The sequence below is a fragment of the Manis javanica genome, chromosome 6 (assembly GCF_040802235.1).
Source record: "Manis javanica isolate MJ-LG chromosome 6, MJ_LKY, whole genome shotgun sequence".
Taxonomy (NCBI): domain Eukaryota; kingdom Metazoa; phylum Chordata; class Mammalia; order Pholidota; family Manidae; genus Manis; species Manis javanica.
In genome coordinates, this window is record NC_133161.1 from 53,203,583 (window position 1) to 53,226,790 (window position 23,208).

General features: G+C 41.2%; 1 protein-coding gene across 11 annotated transcripts in view; it reads right to left on the bottom strand.

Moving 5' to 3' along the window:
- Window positions 1-17,506, bottom strand: part of SP4 (Sp4 transcription factor) — a 118,356-nt gene extending 100,850 nt beyond the window's left edge. For 3 of the 11 annotated variants that reach the window (XR_012132256.1, XM_073238716.1, XM_073238717.1), the window contains exons 1-3: window positions 16,752-17,505; window positions 16,220-16,344; window positions 14,162-15,710 (exon numbers count right to left, since the gene is read on the bottom strand). Coding sequence is in view for 9 of the 11 variants with exons in the window: in XM_073238716.1 (XP_073094817.1) it covers window positions 14,162-15,710; window positions 16,220-16,344; window positions 16,752-16,758 (1,681 nt within the window). In the remaining 2 variants the exon portion in view is untranslated. Of the gene's footprint in view, window positions 1-14,161; window positions 15,711-16,219; window positions 16,345-16,751 lie in introns of all 11 variants that reach the window. The other 8 variants (XM_037021994.2, XM_037021980.2, XM_037021987.2 and 5 more) reach the window with 5 other exon arrangements.
- Window positions 17,507-23,208: the final 5,702 nt, after the last annotated feature.

The following is a 23,208-nucleotide window of genomic DNA, read 5'->3' on the forward strand; positions in this document are numbered from 1 at the left end:
CCCTTCTGTGTACTCGACCCTGAGCCCCCAACAGAGGCACCTGCCCACAGGTTCTTGATCTCTCACTGTTCCCTACTTACTTGGTTGAGCTAGCTCTCCTGGTGCTCCCTCCCATGTATCACCCTCTCGATGTACAGTGACTGTCTCTCTAGCATGAGTGAGTACAATAAACTTTTTTTCCTGTGCCTCTCCTGTGTCTCCTCTTGTGGCCACACCTGACTGGCCATTACCTAAAAGAATACAAAATACCTGTGCTCTAGGAGGCTTCTCAGTACATATGTCTGCAGTAATAATAAACCTACCACTTGAACTACACCTCTGGTCAAGCACACATACTTCCTACTCCCAACTTCAGTACCATATGTAAGGAAAAGAGATCCTTCATGTTATTTGAATTATCACTTTTTCTATTCAAAGTTTCTTCGGTCTCATATATTTTTTTAAAAGACACCTATATTCTAGATATTCTGAGCCAAACACATACTGGATTTATTTACTCCACAGCATAAATTTTCAAATTTGAAGATGTGAGTGCTTCCCAGAATTTGAACACCACAAGGATCCTACAGTTTCCAACTGCTCTCTAATTCCAGTCAGGAAAAAAGTAATCACATTGTTCATACTAAAGTAACAGCATCAGAAACATGACTATGATTAAAGAGCTACTGAGATAAAAAATCCTAACACAAATTCAATGTTGGGCACTGAACTGTATGTTTAAAATACAAACGCATTGGTAGTCACCAATAAAAGCACAAATGACATAGCAAAAACTGCACCTAAGAGCACAGTAGGTCTAACAAATAATGAAGTCTATTAATTTATGAATTAAAGCACTGCATTTACTGCTTAATAGAATTCACCTTAATTATACTGCCTTTGTAATAAGAAAAGTGGTAAATGTGATCCTCAAACTGCCCTGCCCCCAAATATCCCTAAATACTTAGTGAATCATGTAAGTTTAGGACTTACAGAGAACTCTGACCATATGCTGGATAAAGTACCCAGAAAAGGACCATGTACTCAAACATTCATAGAATCTTAAATTTCAGAATTAGAAGATGACTTGTATTTATTCAACTGATTTATCCAATCCAAATCCAAAACTTGATTTATCCAATCAACCTCTATACAAGAAATTGTTCCACATTCTACAGTGTCTCTGATTGACGGACATCCAGTCTAATAGGAAGATCACTACTTCATAAAACAAACCATTCCATTACTATACAGCACTAGTCCATCTATGTGTACATGGAAATATTCTACTAGTTTTCCCAGGGCCCAAAACCAGAACTATTTCAACTTCAAAACACAAAAACAAAAACCAGCTGTCATATACCCAAAGACAGCTGTCACACTTTCTCTAGTTTTAATAATAAAAACCCCCACTCTTCAATTACTGTTATTATGAAATGTTTTCCACTCTTCATCCTAAGAATCCTTCTTGATATGCTTGCCAGTTTGTCAATCTCCCGATTAAAATGTGCCACATTGAGTACCATGAACAATATTGCAGAATCGGTCTGACAAGAACAAAATACAGGAGCTTTACTCTACTTAGTCCATAGTAAGTCATAAATCCTAAATTATCTTCACATGTTCTACTGCCACGCCAGGTCTTGCATCTGGGCATACAATCCCTATACCCTCTTTAAATACCCTCTTTAAAGAGGATCTTATCTGTTCTATTTACCTTGCTAATTCCACCAAAGTATTCCAGCTTAATAAGATTACTTGGAATATCCTATCATAATTATTAGCAACCTCTCCCAGTTTTGTCTAATCTTTGAATTCAATAAATATCCTTCAATATGGTATTTGAAAAAAATGTTCTACAGGACTGTATCAAGGAATAACCTTTATGCCCCCATACCAGAAGACCTCTATTGAAGTAAACAATCAACATTTTTCATGTAATTGGGCAACCAGATATATGCCTTTAAAGAAATTGTGACTATCACTGTTGAAATCAAGATACATTGTTATTTCCTTTGCATACTCATCTGGAAACCCTAAAGAAAGAACATCTGAACCTGGTTTCTTAGTTAACCCATAATGGCTCCCAATAATACCTGAAATTTTTTAAATGCACAGATGCTTACTTGGTTATTCATTCAAGGATATTGTTAAAGATGGTTATCAAGCTCATTTGTCTGCACTGTAGAATGTTTTGAAAAGTGAGGTGCTTATTCATGCTATTTTTTCATGATATGGGTTTCAGATACTTAGTTTCAGAAACTAAATCTGAAAGTTCCTCCTGATCCTAGGATCGGATTCATCTGGATTATCCTGACTTCCAAAAAACAACTAATTGTACCTTATCTCCTCACTTGCCTTGAACAAATATCTAGTCATTTCAGCTGGAACTACGTTTGCCTTGCTGGTTAACTCTAGCTGAGTGAAGTCTGCCCGTTCTCTCAAGCAGTAAGTGTCTCTTGATTTGATTTAAAGCCTTACAAATTATTTAAAGTAATTTTAAAAGCCTGACTAGAGTTTCTGCTTTCCTGACATTATTCTTAAAATGTCACACTGCTTTTAATTCTTTACCCTATATCCCTCTTTCTACCTTCCATATACAGTATTTGTAAATGTGAACTTAACTTAGAGGTCCTATGCAACCACACTTTTTCTATCCACCACTTCTTTACTACTTTGAGTCATAATTGTCTGTCAGTGCCATAAATATTAGGGCTAAAATAAACCTTAACTGCATAGTCAGTATTTCAATTTTCAAAAAAGCTTATCCTTTAAGGGATTTAAGTATGTATCAGACAGAAAAGGGTAAAAAATAGCCTCTATCTGTGGACTTACCTTTTTACCTTATGTGTCATGAACAAAAGCGTTAGAATCAAAGATGACTTTAAATCATGGCCCTACGACTTACGGGAGGGCAGATTTTCTTAAACTCAAAATTAATAAAGCTCAATGAGGTTATCTGTAAAATGGGCACAATAATACGAATTGTGCAAAGATGCTGTGGATTTTAAGGAGATAATATAAACACCTAGCCCAGAATCTAACACACACATACATGTTTGTATAACACAATAAATGTTTGTATTCTTCCTCCACAAGTCTCATTAAAAAAAAATCCTTTTATAAGTATTGTTTAGAAAAAGATACAATATCTCAACAGCCTGAGGATCTGCTTAACTACATACAGAATTTACTAATCTCTTTAACTCAGAATTTGTTCATTCAAGAAAGGAAAAAATAATACCACTGAGGTTCCACCATTAAATCCAATACCAAGGTGCCTTGCCAATGGGTTTCAGCCCCAGGCAAGTTCACTATGGATTCAATGTGACCAAAGAAATGGACAACAAAACATTCTTTGGGGTGAAAGGGTTTATTACCCAGCTTGTTCTCCCAGCAGTAGATCGAGCACTAGCTTCTCTGCCTCCTCCCATAGCACTGGGCCAAACTTTCTATATAGCGCAATAATAGCTTATTACCTAAAGGTGTGGAAGCGGTAGCCTAGCAACAGGCCAGTTACATCATCAGGTGGTTTAAGTTCAGTGAGGATCCTGGCCATAGGAACCCCAACTTCCCCAAACTCCACCCCTCCAGGATTCTCGCCTTACAATCTACATGCTTTCAATCTTCCCCAGTGGTCCCTGTGTGAGAAAGCTGGAGAACTCTAACCAGATTCCACAATAGCAACAGAGGATAACAACAACTTAAAGATACTAAAAATTAAGATACAGCAAGATTTTTATACAGGTAACAAAAATTATAATAATCCTCAAGCCAGAGGAGGTTCCTAATAACAAAAAATTATAATAATCCTCAAGCCAAAGGAAGTTCCCAATCCACAAAGACTTTAGGGGCGATAAGACACATATTTTAATGACACCAACATAGGCAAATTTTGTCCATCAGGTAGGATGCATGCAAGACAGTGGTCCTGTGATAGGACTGTAGCAGGAAGGGGGTCCCTTCCAGGTCTAGTATACCATACTTTTAATCCTTTCCCCGTGGGGGTTACTGAAGGGTCTATATATAGTGCTACTGGAGGTGCATGCACTCGCCATAATGATAAAACGAAACTCCCTTGTAAGATGCTCCTACCTTCTGGCCATTTAGGATATACTACTGTGACCTTTGGCACCCACTCTGTTGTTATTATTCCAGGAATACACAGGAGGCCAGCTTCCAGGCCTTGTCCCCAAGGTGCCAGGAGAGCCAGCCATCGTGGGTCCATGTGTCGAAAGGTCCAAGGCTACGTCCACTCAATGGAGTCTCCAGGGGGTTCAGTGCAGTTAGTGCTGGCAGCAAGATGTTATTCTGGTGGCCAAACCTCGGCTTCAGTGATTCTTCCTTGGTTTGTACTTGCAGTTGTATAGGGGAGGCAGCCATATGTGTTAACATGTCTACAGGGCTCAGGGCTCCCTTTCGGAGTCTCTAGTTCAAATGCTGTAGCATGGTCCATAAGCAGACTGACCAACCCGCAGACTATTGGTATCTGACGTTAGTCCAGATTTTAATAAGTCATTGTGCCTATCATGTCTGCTATAGTAGGATTATATGGCACATGAAACTTCCATTTGATTGATTCCCAGCTGTCGCATCCATTCTTGCAGTGTATGTCCAGTAAAATGGGTGCCCTGATCACTCTCAATTACCTGTGGTCGGGCATAGGCAGAAAAGAGACGCTCCAGGCCTCTTTTGGTCATCTGCTGGTCTGAACAACGGGTAGGAAAAGCAGCCAGAAATTCAGTAGCTGTGTCCACACAAGGCATGGCATACCGATATCCTTCTGACACAGGTAGAGGCCCAATACAGTCTATCTGCCACCTGAGGAGCAGTATAGGCCCCTTAGCTATTATCCCATGTGGCTGTGAAACTCGGTGCAAGTCCCTTTTGAGCACACGACACACTCCTGCCAGGCTCTACTAACTTCTTCAAAGGTCAAAGACAAGCCCCACCAACGGGTTACAGCCCACATTGTCTGTTGCCCAGCATGCAACAAACACTGATGTAACCATTGGGCTACATCAGAGGCAGGCTTTCCTTCTAACCAAAGTATCTGGGCCAATTTATCTGCTTCATCATTTACTGGGGATGCCAGTGGCAAATGACCTGTCACATGGTATACTGTAATTATTTTAGTCTGACCACAGGCCCATAAGTCTTGCTACAATTCTTGTACCCAAAGGGGTCGGTGACCAACCAGCCAGTTGGCATGGTACCAGGTTGGTAGCCACAGGGTTAAACCCCGTTAGACAGCCCAGCTGTCAGTGCAGACAATTACAGGGGAGGGCTCCTGGCTGATCACAAGCTCAACTCTGCCCATTGGCTGCTCTTCCCCTCACCATCTTCCATCCTTATTGTCACAGTCTTAGGATGGAAAGCTATGGCCCACCATTTTGGAGACTGCCCATGGCTGGAGCCATCTCTGTACCATGCATCTTCGGGTATAGGGACTCTAATGGCTCAAAAGCAAGTTCTTCCTGCTTTTCACTAGTGTATGTCACCAGCCTCAATAAGCGTTGGGAGTTCTTCACTCAAGGGACTACTAGAGAGAATACTACACTGCTGTAGGTAAGCACCCCACTTGGCTAGTGTGGGAGTTTGTGCCACACCACTGCTTGGCTTTTGGGTCCAGTCTCATATCCACCCCAAGATGGGATAGGTGATTATTACCTTTATCAGGGCCATTCCAGTGATGGGTTCTGTAGCCAGCAAGGCATGATACATGGCAGCCAGTTGTTTTTTTCTATCAAAGTGTATCGTACCTCTGCCCCTTTCCAGAGTTCTGACCAGAATCCAACAGGTTGACAAGTTGTTTCAAGCCGCTGCCAGAGACCCCAGCCTAAACCATCTTCAGTCACATGAACATCCAGTTCACAGGGCCTTGATGGGTCTATCACACTCAAGGCCTGAACGGCCATGACTGCCCATTTTGCTGTAGTAAAGGCTGATGCACATGTCTTATCCCAGTCCCAGCTGACACCCTTTTATACCGACTGATATAAGGGCTTCAGAATTTCTGCCAAGTGCAGGATAAACACTCTAGTAGTCTAGAAGACCCAGAAACTCGTGTAGCAATGCTACAGTTGTGGAGGTAGGAAAGGCCTGGACTTTATCTATAACTGCTTCTGGTATAACTTTGGTCTTACCCAACCAGACAACCCCAAAAAATCTGACAAACCAGGTCCCTGAACCTTGGTACTGTTCACAGCCCATCTTTTCTCCTATAAATGTTGCAGCAGTCTAGGTGCTGCACCTTCTAGATCTGAAAGAGAATCGGATGTGAGCATGACATCATCAATATAATGGTACAGCCACAGCGTTGGCGGTTTCTCCCATGTAGCTAAGTCCTGGGCTATAAGTCCATGAGAGATGGTGGGGCTGTGGAGGTATCCCTGTGGGAGGATGGTGTAAGTCCATTGCCATCCTTCCCACATGAAGGCAAACTAACTGTTCCTGACTTTCCTGCTCAATGTCAATGGAAAAGCAGGCATTAGCAAGATCTACCACAGAATGGTATGTTCCTAGTTCATGGCTGAGGTTATCCATCAAGCCTGCAACAGTGGGGACAGGAGCATGCATAGGGGTTATGACTTCATTCAATTCTCTGTAATCCACAGTCATACTCCAGGAGCCATCTGGCTTTTTTACAGGCCACACTGGGAAGTTGAAAGGACTATGTGGGCTTTATAATACCCACCTTTTCCAGCTCTTGGAGAGTTTTTTCAATCTCTTTATGCCCTCCAGGCAGTTTGTATTGTTTGGTATTAGTCACCCGCCAAGGCACAGGCAAAGCTTTGGGTGGGTGCCTAGCATGTCCTCTCAGAACTGCCTTCACCACACATACTCTCAGTCTGAACTCACCTGCAGTGGTCTGCAACCATAGACCCTGCAGGGTATCAATCCCCAAAATATACTCAGGGATAGGAGATATATACACAGTATGCTTTTTTGGGGGTAGACGTGATATTCTCAAAGGGCTTGGGCTTTTTTCACTCTGATAGCCTTACCCCCATATCCATCTATGATACTGGGAGTCCCAGGAACTGCTCAGGGTTACCATAAATCAGTAAACATTCAGCCCCTGTGTCCACCAGAGCCAGGACACGTTGTATGTTCACTGGGGACCAATGGATAGCTATTTCAACATGTGGCCTCTGGTACACCCTTGGTCCCTCAGGGCAGATACCTTGACCTTCTCCTGAGGCAAACTGTGTTCCCCAATCACCTTCCTGTGTGGGCTCAAGTAATGCTGGCTCGCTCTCCAGCAGGAAGTTTTGCAAACACACAGGCCAGACTCGTGGTTCTGTCTCTGATCTCTGCCTCTTTGGTCTTAATGACTAGAACTGCTGCTCTGCTTTCAGCTGTTGCTATAGCTCTAGAAAGATCCTATTTCACTTCCCATCTAATTTCCTTCCATCTGCTCCTGCCCCTATTAAATAATCCCATATCTGGGTCATCGTAACCTTCATGGCGCCGTGTAAATTCTTCTTGTAACAGATCTTATTTCTTTCCGGGTTCTCATTTCTTCAGCCTCTCCTAAGGCTGCTACTCTATGTGTCACCTCACTAATGGGATGCCCTAAGTGAGGGGAAAGAATGGCCACTAGGGACCCAAAGAGGGATGTAGGGGCTGTTTGAAGTACAATATTTCTCATCCCAGTAGTGAAAATCACTTCATCTGGACCATAGATGGCATTTCTTATGCCTAGCTCTTGTTATTACCTGTTGGAGCTAAGCAAACATCTGCCATTTAACAGGAGAGGATGGTAGATCACCCGGATTGGGGCACACAGCACAAAGTGCAACCATAAGCCAATCGAGGAGGAGTGACTCCCTGGTGTCTGATGTGCATTTTGTAATCGCTGCCTCAAGGCGGGCTGCACTGTCAGGGAAGATAGCTTTCCCATCTCTGATCCCGACAGAACAATTCCATCCACCCCTAAGTCCCACAGACGCAGGAACCAAGCTGATATTGACTCCAAGGGCTTCTGCCTAAACTGGGAGCCCAAATCCACCAGCTCAGCCTGAGTATAGGGGCTGAGCATAGAGTGCTCCAGGACCTGGGAAGGGGGCTGCTCCTCTCCTTGGAGAACTTTCAGCTGCTGGGTCTTTATTTCCTTTACAAACCACTGGGCATGCTTTCAATACAGGAGGCGCCAGTGCCTCCAGCACCACCCCTTCATCCTTCCCCAGCTCCTCCATTTCTGGGGCTGATGACACCTTTCTCTCCCCTCCCCCAAGTGCCTCTTCTGCTACAACCTTTATCTTTTCTACTGTGCCTCGCAACAATACTAGCTCAGTCTTCAGAAGCTCTCTTATCTTCACCTCAATGCTTCGCAGCTGATGTTCTCATGCCACCTCTGCCAGTGCTTCATCTTTTTCCTTGATGGCCTCTTCCTCCTTCAGAACACCTGGCAGCACTGCTGTCTCATTCTGTAAGGAATTGTCTACCTCTCCAATAGCACCTTGCTGCCAGTGTTCTCATGCTGCCTCCTCTCACATCAATGCCATTTCCTTCTTCAGGGAATTCACAGAAATTTGCAGCTGGCATTTTCATGCTGCCACCTCTTGGGTATCTTCTATAGACCTTTTTAATACTGTGAGAAGCAGCCAACCCACAGTCCTGGCTGTCTCACGAGCACTCTGTTTCTCAAAAGACCTACTTACTCTACCAAGGGCCACCCCTACAGCCTCAGGTGTCACATCCACTTGCCTCCAGTCCTGGGGTGGGGCCCACCTCAGACCATATATCCACTGGGGGACAATCTACTGTCTCCCCATTCACAGGGCAGCCCACTGAAGCACCCCTCCCATAAGGGCAGCCTGTCTTTTTTCCTTGGTCAACAATGAACCCTGCTGACTTTCGCCAATTGTCTTGCCAATGGGTTTCAGCCCAGGGGCAAGTTCACTATGGATTCAATGTGGCCAAAGAAATTGACAACAAAATGCTCTTTGGGGTGAAAAGGTTTATCACCTGGCTTGTTCTCCCGGGCGGTAAGTTGAGCACTAGCATCTCTGCCTCCACCCAGAGCACTGGGCTGAGATCGCTATATAGCGCAATCATAGCTTATTGCCTAAAGGTGTGGAAGCAGTAGCCTAGCAACAGGCCAGTTACATCATCAAGTGGTTTAATTTCAGTGAGGATCCTGGCCATAGGAACTCCAACTTCCCCACAGAAGGAGACACAGAGAGTTGTGTTTTTCATTAGTAAGCCTGAAAATCCAGTGACAGTAGACACAAATCTATCTGGGAGAAGAGAAACTCAAGCTGGATACTCTCCCTCTCTGGTCTCTATAAACCTCAGTTATATTTATTCATTTACTAGTAAAAGATTTGGATAACAAAGCCAGAAATACAGAGAAAAGACAAACAGCAGAAATCAAGATTCTAGTCCTCACTTTGCCACCAACTACAAGTAAGTCACACAACTTTCTGGGCTTCAGTTCTTCATTTCTAAAATACCACTAAAGAATGAGGGAGGGGAGAAAAGCTCAGTTATCTCTAAACTTCCTTAGTTAACTACCATTTGTTAAGTCATTATCTCACAACTTATATAAGCAATTTTTGGTTCAACAGGTTTCTTTTGCCACAATTTGCTTATTCACTAGGTAGCAAAATGACAAGCATTATGGTCACCCAATCCAATCTTATCCCATACCTAAATCAAAAGAGTACAGAAGAGCTCACATATACACATGGTCTGGTATCAGGCCAGGTCCCCCTTTTATTTTCAGTCCTTACTGTGTCATCATCAAGTATTTAATGAAGCACTGAAACCTCAAACCCATGTTTCTACTTTCACTTATAACAGTAATTAACACACTAATTCCTTTAGACTTTAGCAGCAATAGCAAAAGGCTACAACTGGTAAGCAATAATCTCAAGAACCTTGCAAATTCAAATGTTATCACTTTATAAATTTGTTATTTCTTCAGATCTATGTATAGCACCTTTTCTCTATCTTCCTTCTTGATCAAGCTTCCTTTTTCTTCTCTTCAATGTGCTTTTATGCCTGCTCCAGTATCCCTTAAGTATTATTTGTTAGACATTACCTGACTTAAGATTTGGAAAGTAGATGATTAAAACTCTATTTTCCCTTGCTCCTCTATCCTGAAATCCCTTTCAAAGATGCCCTTTTAAAAAATTAATGTGACTCTATATTGAGTACTTTTTCATCTTCCATGAAAAATAAAAAGAGGCAACAATATTATGTCATCAACAAATTTTAAAGATCATGCTATACATCATCAAATGGGTAAAACCAACTTGGTAGTTCAGAAGCTGAATCATTTATACAGGAGACAAATTTAAGTTCCTCATAATGAATTCCAATCTATAATAAACACTATTAGAAGATTTTAGAGAAATAAAGTCACAGGAGTAAACCTGACTTCACTGAAAAAATAAATAACCAAACAAAGGAGGTATATGTGTGTGTTCATACACATAGACATGTATTATGTGTATATACATGCACTGTTTTAAGTGCCTACTAGAGAAATCCAAATTAATAGGCCATATATGGCAAAAGAAAACCATATTAGTATTAAACTTTGAGTCAGTTTTCTTTTACTAGCTCTGGAAAAATATCTGGTATACGAGGTTGATTCTACTGGATTAAGTTAGGTTGTTAAGTTAAATATAACTGTCAACTAATTTTTTTGGTCCCCATTTTCACCAGTTAAAAAGAACTGCCTTCCCCCCAACCCAAACAATTTCTGGTTTTGTTACACCAGAGGTTTCATACTTTAAATCTCCAAAGATGTAAAGGAAGGTAAGAGAATCAAGTTCTTGAAGGGCCAACATCATCATCCTCAAGTCTGAACTTCCTTTGTGTGAAAATTATCATAAAAATGTTAATTTTCACTAAAACTGACAAACATCCATCAAAGCAAAAGCATGATCTGTTACTCCAGGTGATTAGGACCAAAAATAAATCAAACTGCTGGCCAAATGAAAGTTAACTTCAGATTTAGTTATCAATGGTCCCTACATGTTCTAAATTCTTTTAAGAGATTTATCTCCTGAAGTTCATTTTATTTAGGGCTGTTTGGCTACCAGAATACATTATGGTAACAGGTAGTTTAAACATTTTCCACTTTCACAAAATGAACTATAAAACTCCCTACCTTCAAGAACTTGTGTCATTTGATTTATCCTGTATGACTTCTTTTCTTTGCATATCATCCACACCTTTCCCATACCTCCTGAAGGATGGGACATAAGGATGTACGGTGGAGAATGCTTAGCTCTTTGTTTTTCAGCTAACCAATACATTCTGTCAAAGCTGGTTACTCATACTTGTTCAAGCCCTGGTACTAGTTGTTGTGAATATTTAGAGAAAATCTTATTTCCATAAGTGAAATAAAATTAATTCCATTCTCTGGGAGGGCATGAAATAATCAAAAAGTACTAAAAAGGAAATGGGGCCACAGAGTGAAAGATATGAACTGCCAGGGCTCATTTATAAAAGGTATATATAGGAATTACTACTTGTTCTCCCTCTTCTAAAGATAGAAGTACCTAGTATCAAACTCTTAATGTCTTAAAAACTCAAAGCCAAAAGAAATTAATGAAAATAGAGCTACTTCATTAGCTTCATTAAACTACTCTAGGTCATTGCTATCTTGTCCATCACCTTCTATGGCTTAATTCAGCAAACATTTGTCAAGCACTTACTCTGCTGGGAAATAAGGTAAAAATGTATAAACTAGGCCCAACTACACTGATTTGTTGAAATCAGGATAAATTTCTGGTCTTTGACACATGGCTATCTTCTTAAAATAACTGGGCATATCTATTAGAACATATCTTTTCAACATCAACCAAATTTAAAATCTTTGGTTTCAGAAGAAAAATAATCCGACTAAGTAAAAAATTCAAATTACCTCATACAGGGTGATGGTTACATGAGTGCATACAAGTCAAAATTCATGAAGTTGAATAGCAAGATCTGTGCATCTTATTATAGGTACCTCAATAGAAAAAAGTTTAAAATGAAAAACAAAAATTTCCTCATTTAGTGTCCTCCCCAAATTATGCAAACTCTTTCAATAAAAAAATTATCCCTGAAAATGAAGTACTGAACACCTTATTGGAAGTGCTAAGCACACAGCTAGTCAACATATGCTTACAGAATAAAAACTATAAATTGTATTTGCCATAGAAATCCATTTTCTAAGGCACATATGAATTAGCTTGACACCCATCTACTCCATAATTTGCTTCGTGGTTCTTGGCAGATGACTAGACCCTTGGTTCTCAAATTTCAGTGAGATTTAGAATCACCTGGATGTTTGTTTGAAAGGCACATTCCTTGACCACACCCTCCCAAAACTGTAGTTCCAGAAACTGGATCCTGTATCTATGCCTCATTCAAGTGAATCTGAGCTAGGCAGCCAGAAGATAATACTCTTTTTTAACATTGGTTTACCTTCGCAATGGACAAGGGAAAAACTCTGGGTTATAACTGTATCAATTAGAAAACAGAAGAATTGACTATTTCTAACCTAAATTATAAATCACTCAATTCTGTTAATCATAATTCACAAACTGATGCTTAATAGACAAGATGACATAATTTTTGCTTTGACAATACAAACTGTCACTCAACTCACTGATAACAGACATTTTTCTGAAATACGTAAGATATTGTCAATGTTTAAAAAAAAAGAGTAGGAACAAAGAAAACTAAGGATTGTAATCTAACTAAACACTTATATAATTGTACTGTAATAGTTTTAGAGGAGAAAAAGTACCATACTCAAAATGCTCTTTGACTAGGTTACTGTGCTGTCAAATACAGCAGCCACTAGCCACATGTGGCTATTTATATTAAAATTAAATAAAATTAAAAAGAGTTCCTCATCTGCATTAGCCACATTTTAAAGTGCTTAATAGCACTATTATCATGTGTAGCTATTATTACATTTGGCTACTGGTTTAACATATTGGATAGAAGTGATTTAAAACATTTACATCATCACAGAAAATTCCACTGGATAGTTCTGGGTTAGAGGTAATGTGTATCTAAATAAAACACATAAGCTCTGTATTTCTGAATCAGAGAGCTGTACCTGGCAATTTCCAATTTTATATATACACCTATGTAGGTATTTACTGTAAAACTAGACTCCTAGCATAATTTTTCTGAAACTTGTTTCAAGAAAGGTCATTTTAAAGTGATATGATTATGCATTTCAGATGATCAAAATAGAGATATTTAAAGAAATCTGAAAGTATCAAAGGCAGTAAAATCACAATGAGGTTTTCACCAAATCATAATCAGTGAAAGGTAATTACTAGAAAACAAAGGGATTAGGTAAAATAAGACTGGTTGAGAAGGATTAAAATATTTAATAACACTAATTTTCCAAATACTTCGTAAGTATTCATATGCATAAACAATAACTGCTTTGTAATTGGTTTTAAAACAATCTTACCACAATTAATTCAAATTAATGACATTTTACTATCTTCATTTTTAATTGCTTTGCACCAACTTAACAATAAAAATATGTAGAACAAAACAACCGTAAGATCTACTTCAATAAAATTTTATGAGTTAAATTTTAACTCAAAATCCTAATTCTGGTGTAGCAGAAAAGCAGCCAAAAAAGTTGGACAATTTGCAACTTAATATTGTATCTCTCAACTGTGTCAATATTTAGTTTAAAACAACACTGTAGAATAAAATGCAAAAGCACAGCCAACAAGATGCCTAAGTACAAAAAGTAACTTCCAATTTAAGAAAAAGCCTTATTACAAAACTTCAGACTCACAACTGTACACTGATTCAACTTTAAACCTACTTTCTCTTAAAGAAATATAAACATCGTTTTGATTACTTTTCAGAAGTGTTTAAGTGTACTCAAATATGATTTCTAAACTACAGAAGACAATTATGACTCTAATCAGAAGTTTTGCCCTATGGAAGAATGATTTTATGCAACTGTCCATCTAACAAATTTAATACACAAAACCTAATAGTAAAATATACAAATGTGAATGGGTCACATTCATGGTTATAGAATTATGGTAGTATAATATTCCTATGTATTTTAGATTTCTTATGATTGTTTACTTGAGAGATAGAGATCAAATCTAAGAGTTAAAAGCAATAACCAATTGTTATTAAAAACTGTGTAAAAGGCTCTTAAAGGGAAAAGACTGTAGTAACTTACCTGCAACACTAGTGATTGTAACTGGAACTCCTTGCACTTGAACACCTGCAGCGCCCAGGTTGGCAACGCTCACTGTCTGAAGATTAGGCACTGATGCAAGCTGGGCAGTATTCAAAGTTATTGGGGCACCAGCAACAGCCACAGGAGCAATTTGTGCAAGAGTTGTGCCACCACTTGAAGACACTGGGGTGATGGTTAATTGTTGGGATAACCCAGCATTCTGAACTTGCAAATTTGACAGGCTTTGAATATTCTGAACCTGTACAGTTTGCCAACTGATTTGCCCTGAAGGTGTTAAAGTTGGAGCCCTGATAAGCACCTGAGTCGGATTTACTGCTTGAAGTTGAACATTCTGCAAAGGCTGCTGCTGGATGGTCTGAATTGTCTGCCCTGACTGGAGCTGAAAGGACTGTGGTGGAATAGCCTGAATGATCTGTTGCTGAGGCTGTTGGATCTGGATCTGCTGTAAAATAGGCTGGCCTACAATCTGTACCTGCTGAAGAGAATTCGATTGCTCCTGTGCATTCTGTATTCCATTAGACTGAAGCTGACTGGAACTCTGGGCTTCAGACTCAGTAGCAGCAGGTGTTTGAGATTCTTCAATAGTGCGTTCAGAACTACTGGCTGATGTGCTTGCATACTGGCCCGTATCTGCTGAGCTCACTAACGTGTCACTGCTTGTCAGAGACGTGGAAGCAGTGGTTGTGCAGGTAGTGGAGGAGGAGGGGGATTCCGGCATGGTACTGGCAGCAGTGGTGGTGGTGGGTGTGGAAACCAACTGACTCCCATTGGAAGTCCCACTGTCAGTAGTAGTAGGAGGCTGGCCAACCTGTCCAGTCCCTCCTCCAGCAGCCACATTGTTTATCACTGGCAAAGCTAAAGTCACTCCTCCAATGTTAATTGGTAGGGTTGTTACAACTTGAGCCTGAGTACCCGGAAGGGTCTGTAATTGCAGTGGTATTGAAACACCAGGTCTAATTTGGACTGGAACTGTCTGATTTGCCAGGTTTTGAGCAAGTATATTCCCAGAAGCTGTCCTGTTAGCAGCTGTGAGTATAGCTTGATTATTACCTGCAGAAATGAGCTGAATTTGACCCTGCAAATCTTGTAGAGATGAACTACTAGTTGGATTGATTTGAATTTGCTGGCCTTCCACTGTCTGAAGTTGTGGAATCACTTGGTACTGTACACTACCACTTGGATTTTGTACTTGTATGACTTGAAACTGACCAGGGGTAGAAGAATTACCTGATTTAGTTTTTGTAGGAGATGCACTCCCGTTATTACTGCTGGAAGAACTAGATGAACTAGAAGCTGGTTGAGAAACGTTATTTTCTTTTGAAGCAGGAGTGGAGGCAACAAGTTGCCAAGTGTTTCCAGCAAGTTGTGTTGTTACCAGTTCTAGCTGTTGTGGCTGATTTTGAAGTTGCACCAATCCTTGGCTTGGATCTATAATAATCTGTTGTTGTCCAGTTGCTTGATTTTCACCAGGAGTCCCTATTTTGCTGCAAGTAGCTGCCAGTAAAGCCAGAGGAGAGGGCTGAGAGTCCTACCCAAAATGGGAAGGTAAAGGAGAGGGGGAAAAAAAAGTGGTGGATTTAGTGGAGGCCAGTAAGGTGGGAGGGGTTTGTTTATTTATTTATTTATTTATGACAGATCTATATTTCAGTACTCAGGAAGTGCCAGGAATCAAAAAGAAATATTAACAAAAGCAGTAAGATAAAGGAATATGGAAACAGATCCTGTAATATAAAGTTTAAATAAAAGGAAATTTCTAACAAACTTTCTTAAAGTGCTATTTTCCTAAACTCAACATGCCCTTGGGAAAATAAACAGCCGTTTTCTAACAGTCTGAGTTCCTGATGTAATATTAAATGAGGTTATCCCTCAAACACGTGAAACCTTTATGAATTTACAATTTAACTTCCTCACTCTCAGAAAGATGTTTCAAGTGGATAAACATTTTTATTCTGTTCTTTAGTTATGGGCATTTAAAGGGCATAAGTCCCTCTTTCCCCTTATGTTTTGTGATTTTTTTTTTTTTATGTTTGCTTTTACCTGGGAGCCTGAGGTTTTGGGTTTTTTATTGTTATTCTCTGGCTCAGAGGTTTTCCCTCCTTCTGCAGCCATCGCCGCCGCCGCCGCCGCCGCCGCCGCCTCCTCCTCCTCCTCCTTCTTCTGATCTGCAACAAACCCCCCCCGCACAAACACCACGCGACAACAGGTTATTAGGATTATCATTATTCGTCTCCCTCCTCTCCTTTGCTGCCCCTCCCCGCTAACAGTGATCTGCCTAAACCCGCCATCCACGCACACCGGCAGGGGGTGGGGGAGAGGAGGGAAGGGAGGAGGGGGTATCACAAAACGTGGTTTGAAACCCGACCCATCGGCTCCAGAGCAACACCCAGAAGGTTGTTCTCTCTCAGACATTAAGACAAAACACAACCCTCTTTCCCTCCCCCTGGTACCCTCCCTCCCTCTCCTCCTCCCCTTAGAGCATCTCAGCGGCCCCGGGGGAGGGGGAAACCGTGCAGGGTCTGGGGAGGGAGGGGGGCGGTGAAGGAGACCGAGGGGGGTGGAGAATACGTACCGCTCATCCCGCATTAACAGGACAAACCCTCAGACGGAGACACTGGGATAGAGGTGGGTGGGGGTGGGGGCGAGGCGGGAGGAGAGGCCGGTCCCGCCCGCCCGCGGTGGCTCGGAGGAGGCTGTAGCTGGCACAGGCTCTGCCTCTTTTTCCGCGAATGGCCGCCGCTGGGCTGTGGCGTAGCAGCTCCTCTCTCCGCCCGAGCCCGGCTGACTCGCCCTTGATTGACAGCGGCGGCGCGGGGCGCGGGTGGCGGCGCGGGCCAGGGGCGGAGCCAGGGCGGTGCGAGCCCGGCCGACTCCCCACCCCCCTCGGCCTCTCTCCGCCGAAGCCGCCGACTCTCCACCCCTTCCCCCAGCGGATTGGCCGCCGACCTGCCGGGGGCCGGGGCGCTGGGGCCGCCTCCTCTCCACCCCCTTTCCCGGGGTAATTCGTTCAGCAGCTTTTCTTATCCTCCCGTGGCTCCTCCGGAGCTCTTTCTCTTAGCGTTCTAGCTCAGACGCGCTGCCGGTAGGCCCTCCATACAGCCAAACTTGTTGTCTCAGGATATCCCGCCCCCTACTCATTTCCCAGCGCAACCCCCCAAAAAAACCCGCTCCAGCATCTCTCTCAATTGCCACTAAAGAAAAAAGTAGGGCTGTAGCTCAAAGGAAGCGAGAGAAGCGGCAGAAGAAGCGCGCGGAGCACCAACGACTCGCTACCCCGGGGAACTAGCCGCTGCCCCTGCGCAGGGAGCATGGCTTTCCTGAGGCTCATCCGGACCCGGGCGCCCTTTTTCCCTGGCTCGGTCTCCATTGGCTGAGCCCCTGGTGACGCGCGCTCAGTGGTGGGAGAAGGGGGCGGGGCGATGCCGCAGGGTCTGTTGGCCCTTGTAGTTTCCGGAGACCGCGGCGGCCGCTCCAAGGCACCGCCTTCCCTCCCGCCCCCAACCGAGGCCCCGCTGCCGAGCGGTCTGCTGCCCGAGGGGGCGGTGGCGGCAGGGCGTGGCCGGGGCCGAGTGGGAGTTGAACTGAGCGAGGGGGAGGGGAATGGGTGTTGTTTGTCGGGGCCTATCCGCCGAGCGGGGCTGCCCCAACCACCCAGCCACCGCCTCCTCGGCTCCAAGCCGCTCCCCGCAGGGCGAGCTCACACCCGGAGCGCTCGGCGATTGAGCGGGCGGCGACGTGGGGAGGCGGAGTTTGCTGTCCTCCGGGTTTGAAAGAATCCGGCTTCTAGGAGCTGCTCTGTCGCCTTCCCTTTCTTTGCCCACCTCCCTCCGTCAGGTCCGTACTTCAAATCCAAGGCCTGCTTTCCCACAGAGAAGGATCTTCCATTTTATTTGCCGTCTCTGGCCGGCCGCTGTATCTGAGCAAAGACCCTCTTTCCAAGGTGGTACCGTGCTGCGCCGAAGAACCCGCGTAGTTGGCGGACTTCTCACTCTTACCAGTCTCACAAGATTCCCGAGGCGAAGAAAAAGCCCAGCTCCACTTGGGCCAACCGGGGTCACAGTTCAGCATATGCTTCTAGGCAGATGGAATTCACATCTGGCTGCACAAAACATTTTATTATCGAATGCACTTGAGCAGTCGCCTGACCCCAGATTTCCTCCAAAGTCCTGAAGTAGGGATGATGCCAAGGAATAGAATAAGCGCCTGATTAAGTATACTAAATAAAGGTAAAAGTGAATTGCTAATGTAAACACTGGCCTTGGGGACAAGGCACCCTTACACCCAAGTTCACAACCACCCGCACCCTTTTTACCTGGGCTCCACACAGCCTTGAGCGTTTTTTGTCTCTGCCTGAGGCCTTGTATGCTGTAAGAGTGAGGAGGTCCCAGGTGCTGCACTTGACTGGCGTTTCCTTTGCTTGTTAAAGTAATTGCAACATTGGCTGATGACAAAGCCAGCAGAGCATCGACAAAGCAATTCGAATAAAGAATTACGTAGCATTCTCTAACCCTTCTTAAAATATGATCCTAAGATCCATAAATAATCTTTCCCCACACCACGTACAATACAGAAAGCTCAAAAGTGCTTTTTGCATTTACAGATACACTATCCTTGTTTTGTTTTGTTTTTTGTTTTTCCCAATTCTCTAAGATGAATGAAGGAAGACATTTTGCAGTCTTATGAACTGGGGAATTCCTTGTAGTTTTCTTACCTTAACAAAACCTGCTTTTGTGGGGCAATATAGCTCTGAATCAAAAGTTGAAAAAAGAATGCTTATCTACTCAGTATGGATCTACAGTTTCCGAAATACTCTGCTCTATAGATAAATGTTAATACTGGTATTTGTGAAACATAGTGTAGAGGAGGGAAAATAATTTTTCCTCTTCCCTCCTGAGTTCTTAGCTGAGATCCCTTTAATGAACGATAAACAAGAGAAAAAAAAATGTATTAACATGTATACCTACCTCATTAATCTATTAACATGTATACATGGGAGAGATTAACTCTCCTAAGTGGCATAGAATTCAGGCTTAAATACCATTTTAATAGAGAAAGCGATTGGATGTAGGCCTCTTACAGGAGAGTAAATAATTTTTGGGAAAGATGAATGGGTCTATAGCAAAATAGATGGGACGTATGAGTTTGTGACAAAGTTGTCTGGGTGTGGTCTAGACTTCTAGTCTGCTCTTTATGATAAGACTCAGTCTTCCCTGGTTGATGAAACTCCCTGCCAGGGGATTTATGACAATTGGGTTCTTTTTGGAGGATCTGTCTTTAGGCAGTTAAGGTAAGTTCAGAGAAAACCTCTTTCTGCATTTGCTGTTTTTTAAATGCCTACAACTAAAGTAATTAATATGCCAAAGTAGCCTATTTTGGAGGTGGCTACCCTTCAATAGTTAACAAGCCCTGCTTTTTATGGTGGACCAAAAGCTTCTGATCCCTGGGTAAGCCCAAAGACCTGGGGCAGGTGACCTAAATGAATCACTTCTCAGACACCATCATTTTATCTGTATAATAGAAGGTTTAACTAGATGAGATAGTTTCAAAATTACAGTCATTCTTACACCACCTTCCTAATTTAAGCTCTGTACCACCTATACTATGATTTAATGTTTCTCTTTAAACAAATTTACTCTTATTCCTAACAAATTAAGAAATTGGTATCACCATGATAGATGGAAAGCCAATACCATTTTTTATGGAGGTAAGTATAAATATAAATTCAATAATATCCTCAGCCTCATACCTGGTGGTCCCAGAGGAAGCATTTGGTTTAAAAAGGTTATTTCTACACTCATATTACCCACAGAATGGTCGCTTTCAACCTTTTAATTTTAATCATGACCTAAAAGAATAGATGTATTTTAGATCATGACTACACACACACAGAGAAGAAATGAGCATTTTTACTCAAAATATTTAACAACTTTGAGCAGTGATCACTCAGATCAAACACTGCCTCCATGCTCCAAGAGTATCTTGGAGGCCCCCTGTCATGCATTACCCTTGAAGTTGCTGGATGGAGAGCTCCAGAGGGTGTGGAAACAATGTTGGGCTTGTGGATGGGGCTCAGACAAGAGTCATTTGTCCAGGGGTAACAGCTTTTAGAGCCATATCAATATGCATTAGTTGAATATAAACCAATATGTTAACTGAAACAGAGTTTCAAAAAAAAATTCTTCTTACTGCCCTGTCTCTCCCCACTTAAAGAAAAGAAAAAAAAATACTAGTAACAACCCAGAGTTTGAAAAAAATGTCCTATGGACTTTTTTTTCTCCCTTCCACCTTTGTGGAGCAGGTAGTTCATATTTCTAATGATACTGCTGAACAAGTCTAGAATCTAGGTAGATTTACTGTGCATTGCTTTGCATACCTAAATCAATTCTCAGTCTCCTTGTGGAAAAATGCTGCTGGAATTTTTCACAGATCCCTTTCAGATACAAAATACCTCCTGGTCCACACTTTCTAGGACCTAGCATTTCTCAACTGACCTTTCATTCAGTCAACAAGTCTTGAATGTTCATATAATCATGTTGCAACCACCATTCCTTATCCCCCATTGCAAGCCCTTAGCTCTTTGAGGGGTAAAGAAAGCCAGGGCTCTTTATCTCCCAAAATGCTGAGGATACATTTAGTCAGATGTAAATAAACATGCTTATGGATGAATCAATGAAGCAACTCCAGAGGATATTTAATATTATAGAAGAAAATGAGGCCCAGACAGATGACTTGAATAAAAGAAAGGTACGAATTTTGAGCATCTCCATGAAGAAGCTACTTGTGGAAATAATTGTTAAATTGCTTCATTTTGTTTTGGGGAAGCAGAAAGCAAAAGCTTTGGAGAGGCTACAAACCAGGGAAAAGTCAAAGTTTAACATCCATCTCTGCTTCAAAGTGGAATAACTGCAAGTGTAGTCAACCTGGAATTGGCTCAGTGAGCATTTTTTGTGTAGAACAAGCAGCTTTATTAGTATATCTAAGAGCCCATGCATAGTTCCTATCATAAAAAAATCAGTGTATAAAATTACATTAAAAAATAAATTATTTAAATACCAACAATAATTGTATTCAGGAAGCAGAGAATGTTTTATACATTTAATTGTAATGTAATTGGCACCCAAATATAGAACAATTATATGAAAATAGATAAAAGAGGTGACCATATGTATAGGCCTTTAAAGAGTTATTAACAGTATTTGTAACTGACACTGTCAAATAGTGCATAAAGAGCCCTTCAGACTGCTGTGTTTCTCCAAGAAGAGTTGATGGCATTGCTGTTCCTCATACATACTTAGCTCTTTCATGGATTGTTCATGTACAACTTCAGGTTTAATTCATAATTTTTAAATGTGTAAAGCTGATGATTTTAACCCAGTTACATTTATTCATTCATACTAGAACATAATTAATAGCTGTTGGTGGTTAGCAGGGCATAGTATAAACGACCTATTCAGTATTTTATATCAATTTATATGTGTCAAGGAGTAAATTGAGGCTCATTGTTGCCACAAAACAAAAGATATTTGGTCACTGTGGAAGTTGAGACATAGATACATTAATTTTCCTTAGACTATATACAAAATTAATGATTAAATATGAAGATATAAAGCACAAATGCCTGGTGTGTTTGCCAGTGTAACTTTCCAAAAAATGTCAATTGTATATGCCCAATTTATTATATTTTCTATTAATACAGGACACTTTCATTAGGTTTTTGTTTAAAGAGTATTAACACTGGAATCAAACTAGTTGGATTTAAATTCTTGTCTGTTATTAAACGTACAGCCTTGGACAAATGACTTTAACCCCTTTGAGCCTCATTCCTTCATCTATAAAATTATAAAGATGATAATATTACCATCTCATGGGGTTGTATGAAGAATCAGATGAGATTATAGTTAGGATATTCTCTGGCATGTGGAAAACTCTCATTAAATGTTACCTATCATTTTTACCATTATTATTTATACTATTACTAAGATAGTAGTTGCAACAAGCCAAACACAGAGTAAAACCCTCTCTTTCCATCCACCTCTATTCTAAATATTAATAGCAACTGATTGACAAATTCTTTCTCACTTATATCTGGTTTACACAAATTGTATATGCAAATTTGCCTTTTTTTACTTAATATATAATGGGTGTGTCTCCAGGTCAAAAAATATAAATCAAAATCAGTATTTTCATAGCATTTACTACTCCATGGTATGAATACATTAGTCAATAAAAATACCCTTCTTGATAACCACTCAAGTTGTTTATTCTCTTCATCCTGCCATTAATAATTTGCAATAAACTTACTTGATTCAAATATATTCTTTTATGTTACTATTTATTTTATTTCCAACTGTGGTTTTTAGTAGAAAAATTTCCAACAGTAGGACTGCTTTCACCAAGGGTATGCATATTTAAAATGTTCACACATACAGTAAAATCACTGTAAAAAAAGTTATTTCATATATTCACTTGGTAAATGGAGTGTGCTCATTTCCCTGTAATTTCACCAGCACTGATTATTCCTGACCTTGTGAATTACTGAAGATCTGATGGTGAACAGTGTACTCACCTGACTGCCAGAGGTTGAGCCTCTTCACATTTGCTTAGTGGCCTCTGCATTTCCCAATGCCGCAAATTAGCCATTCCTATGCTTGCCTCTTTCATTTCTTATGGTTTTCTTTATCTTCCCCTAATCAATTCCTAGGAGCTGATTATAGTGATAATATTAAACCTTTGCTTGTCATTTGTATTATGGTAATATATTTTTCCCAATCTATTGTTTTCTTGCCATTTTTCTGCTAATACACTTTAAACTCTATTTCAGAAAGCGTAACACCAACCTAAATGAATGCTTTTTATAGTTTAGTAAAATATGTTTATATACATGGATAAGTACCTTTTACACTATTCAGGTAGAAGTGTTTTCTCCACTGGAGGAGTGGATTATCTCTCTACCTACCCCTTACTTCTCCATAACCATTCCTCCCCTGTCTTTTACACACATAATCTGAAATGCCTACAAGAGTGCTTGG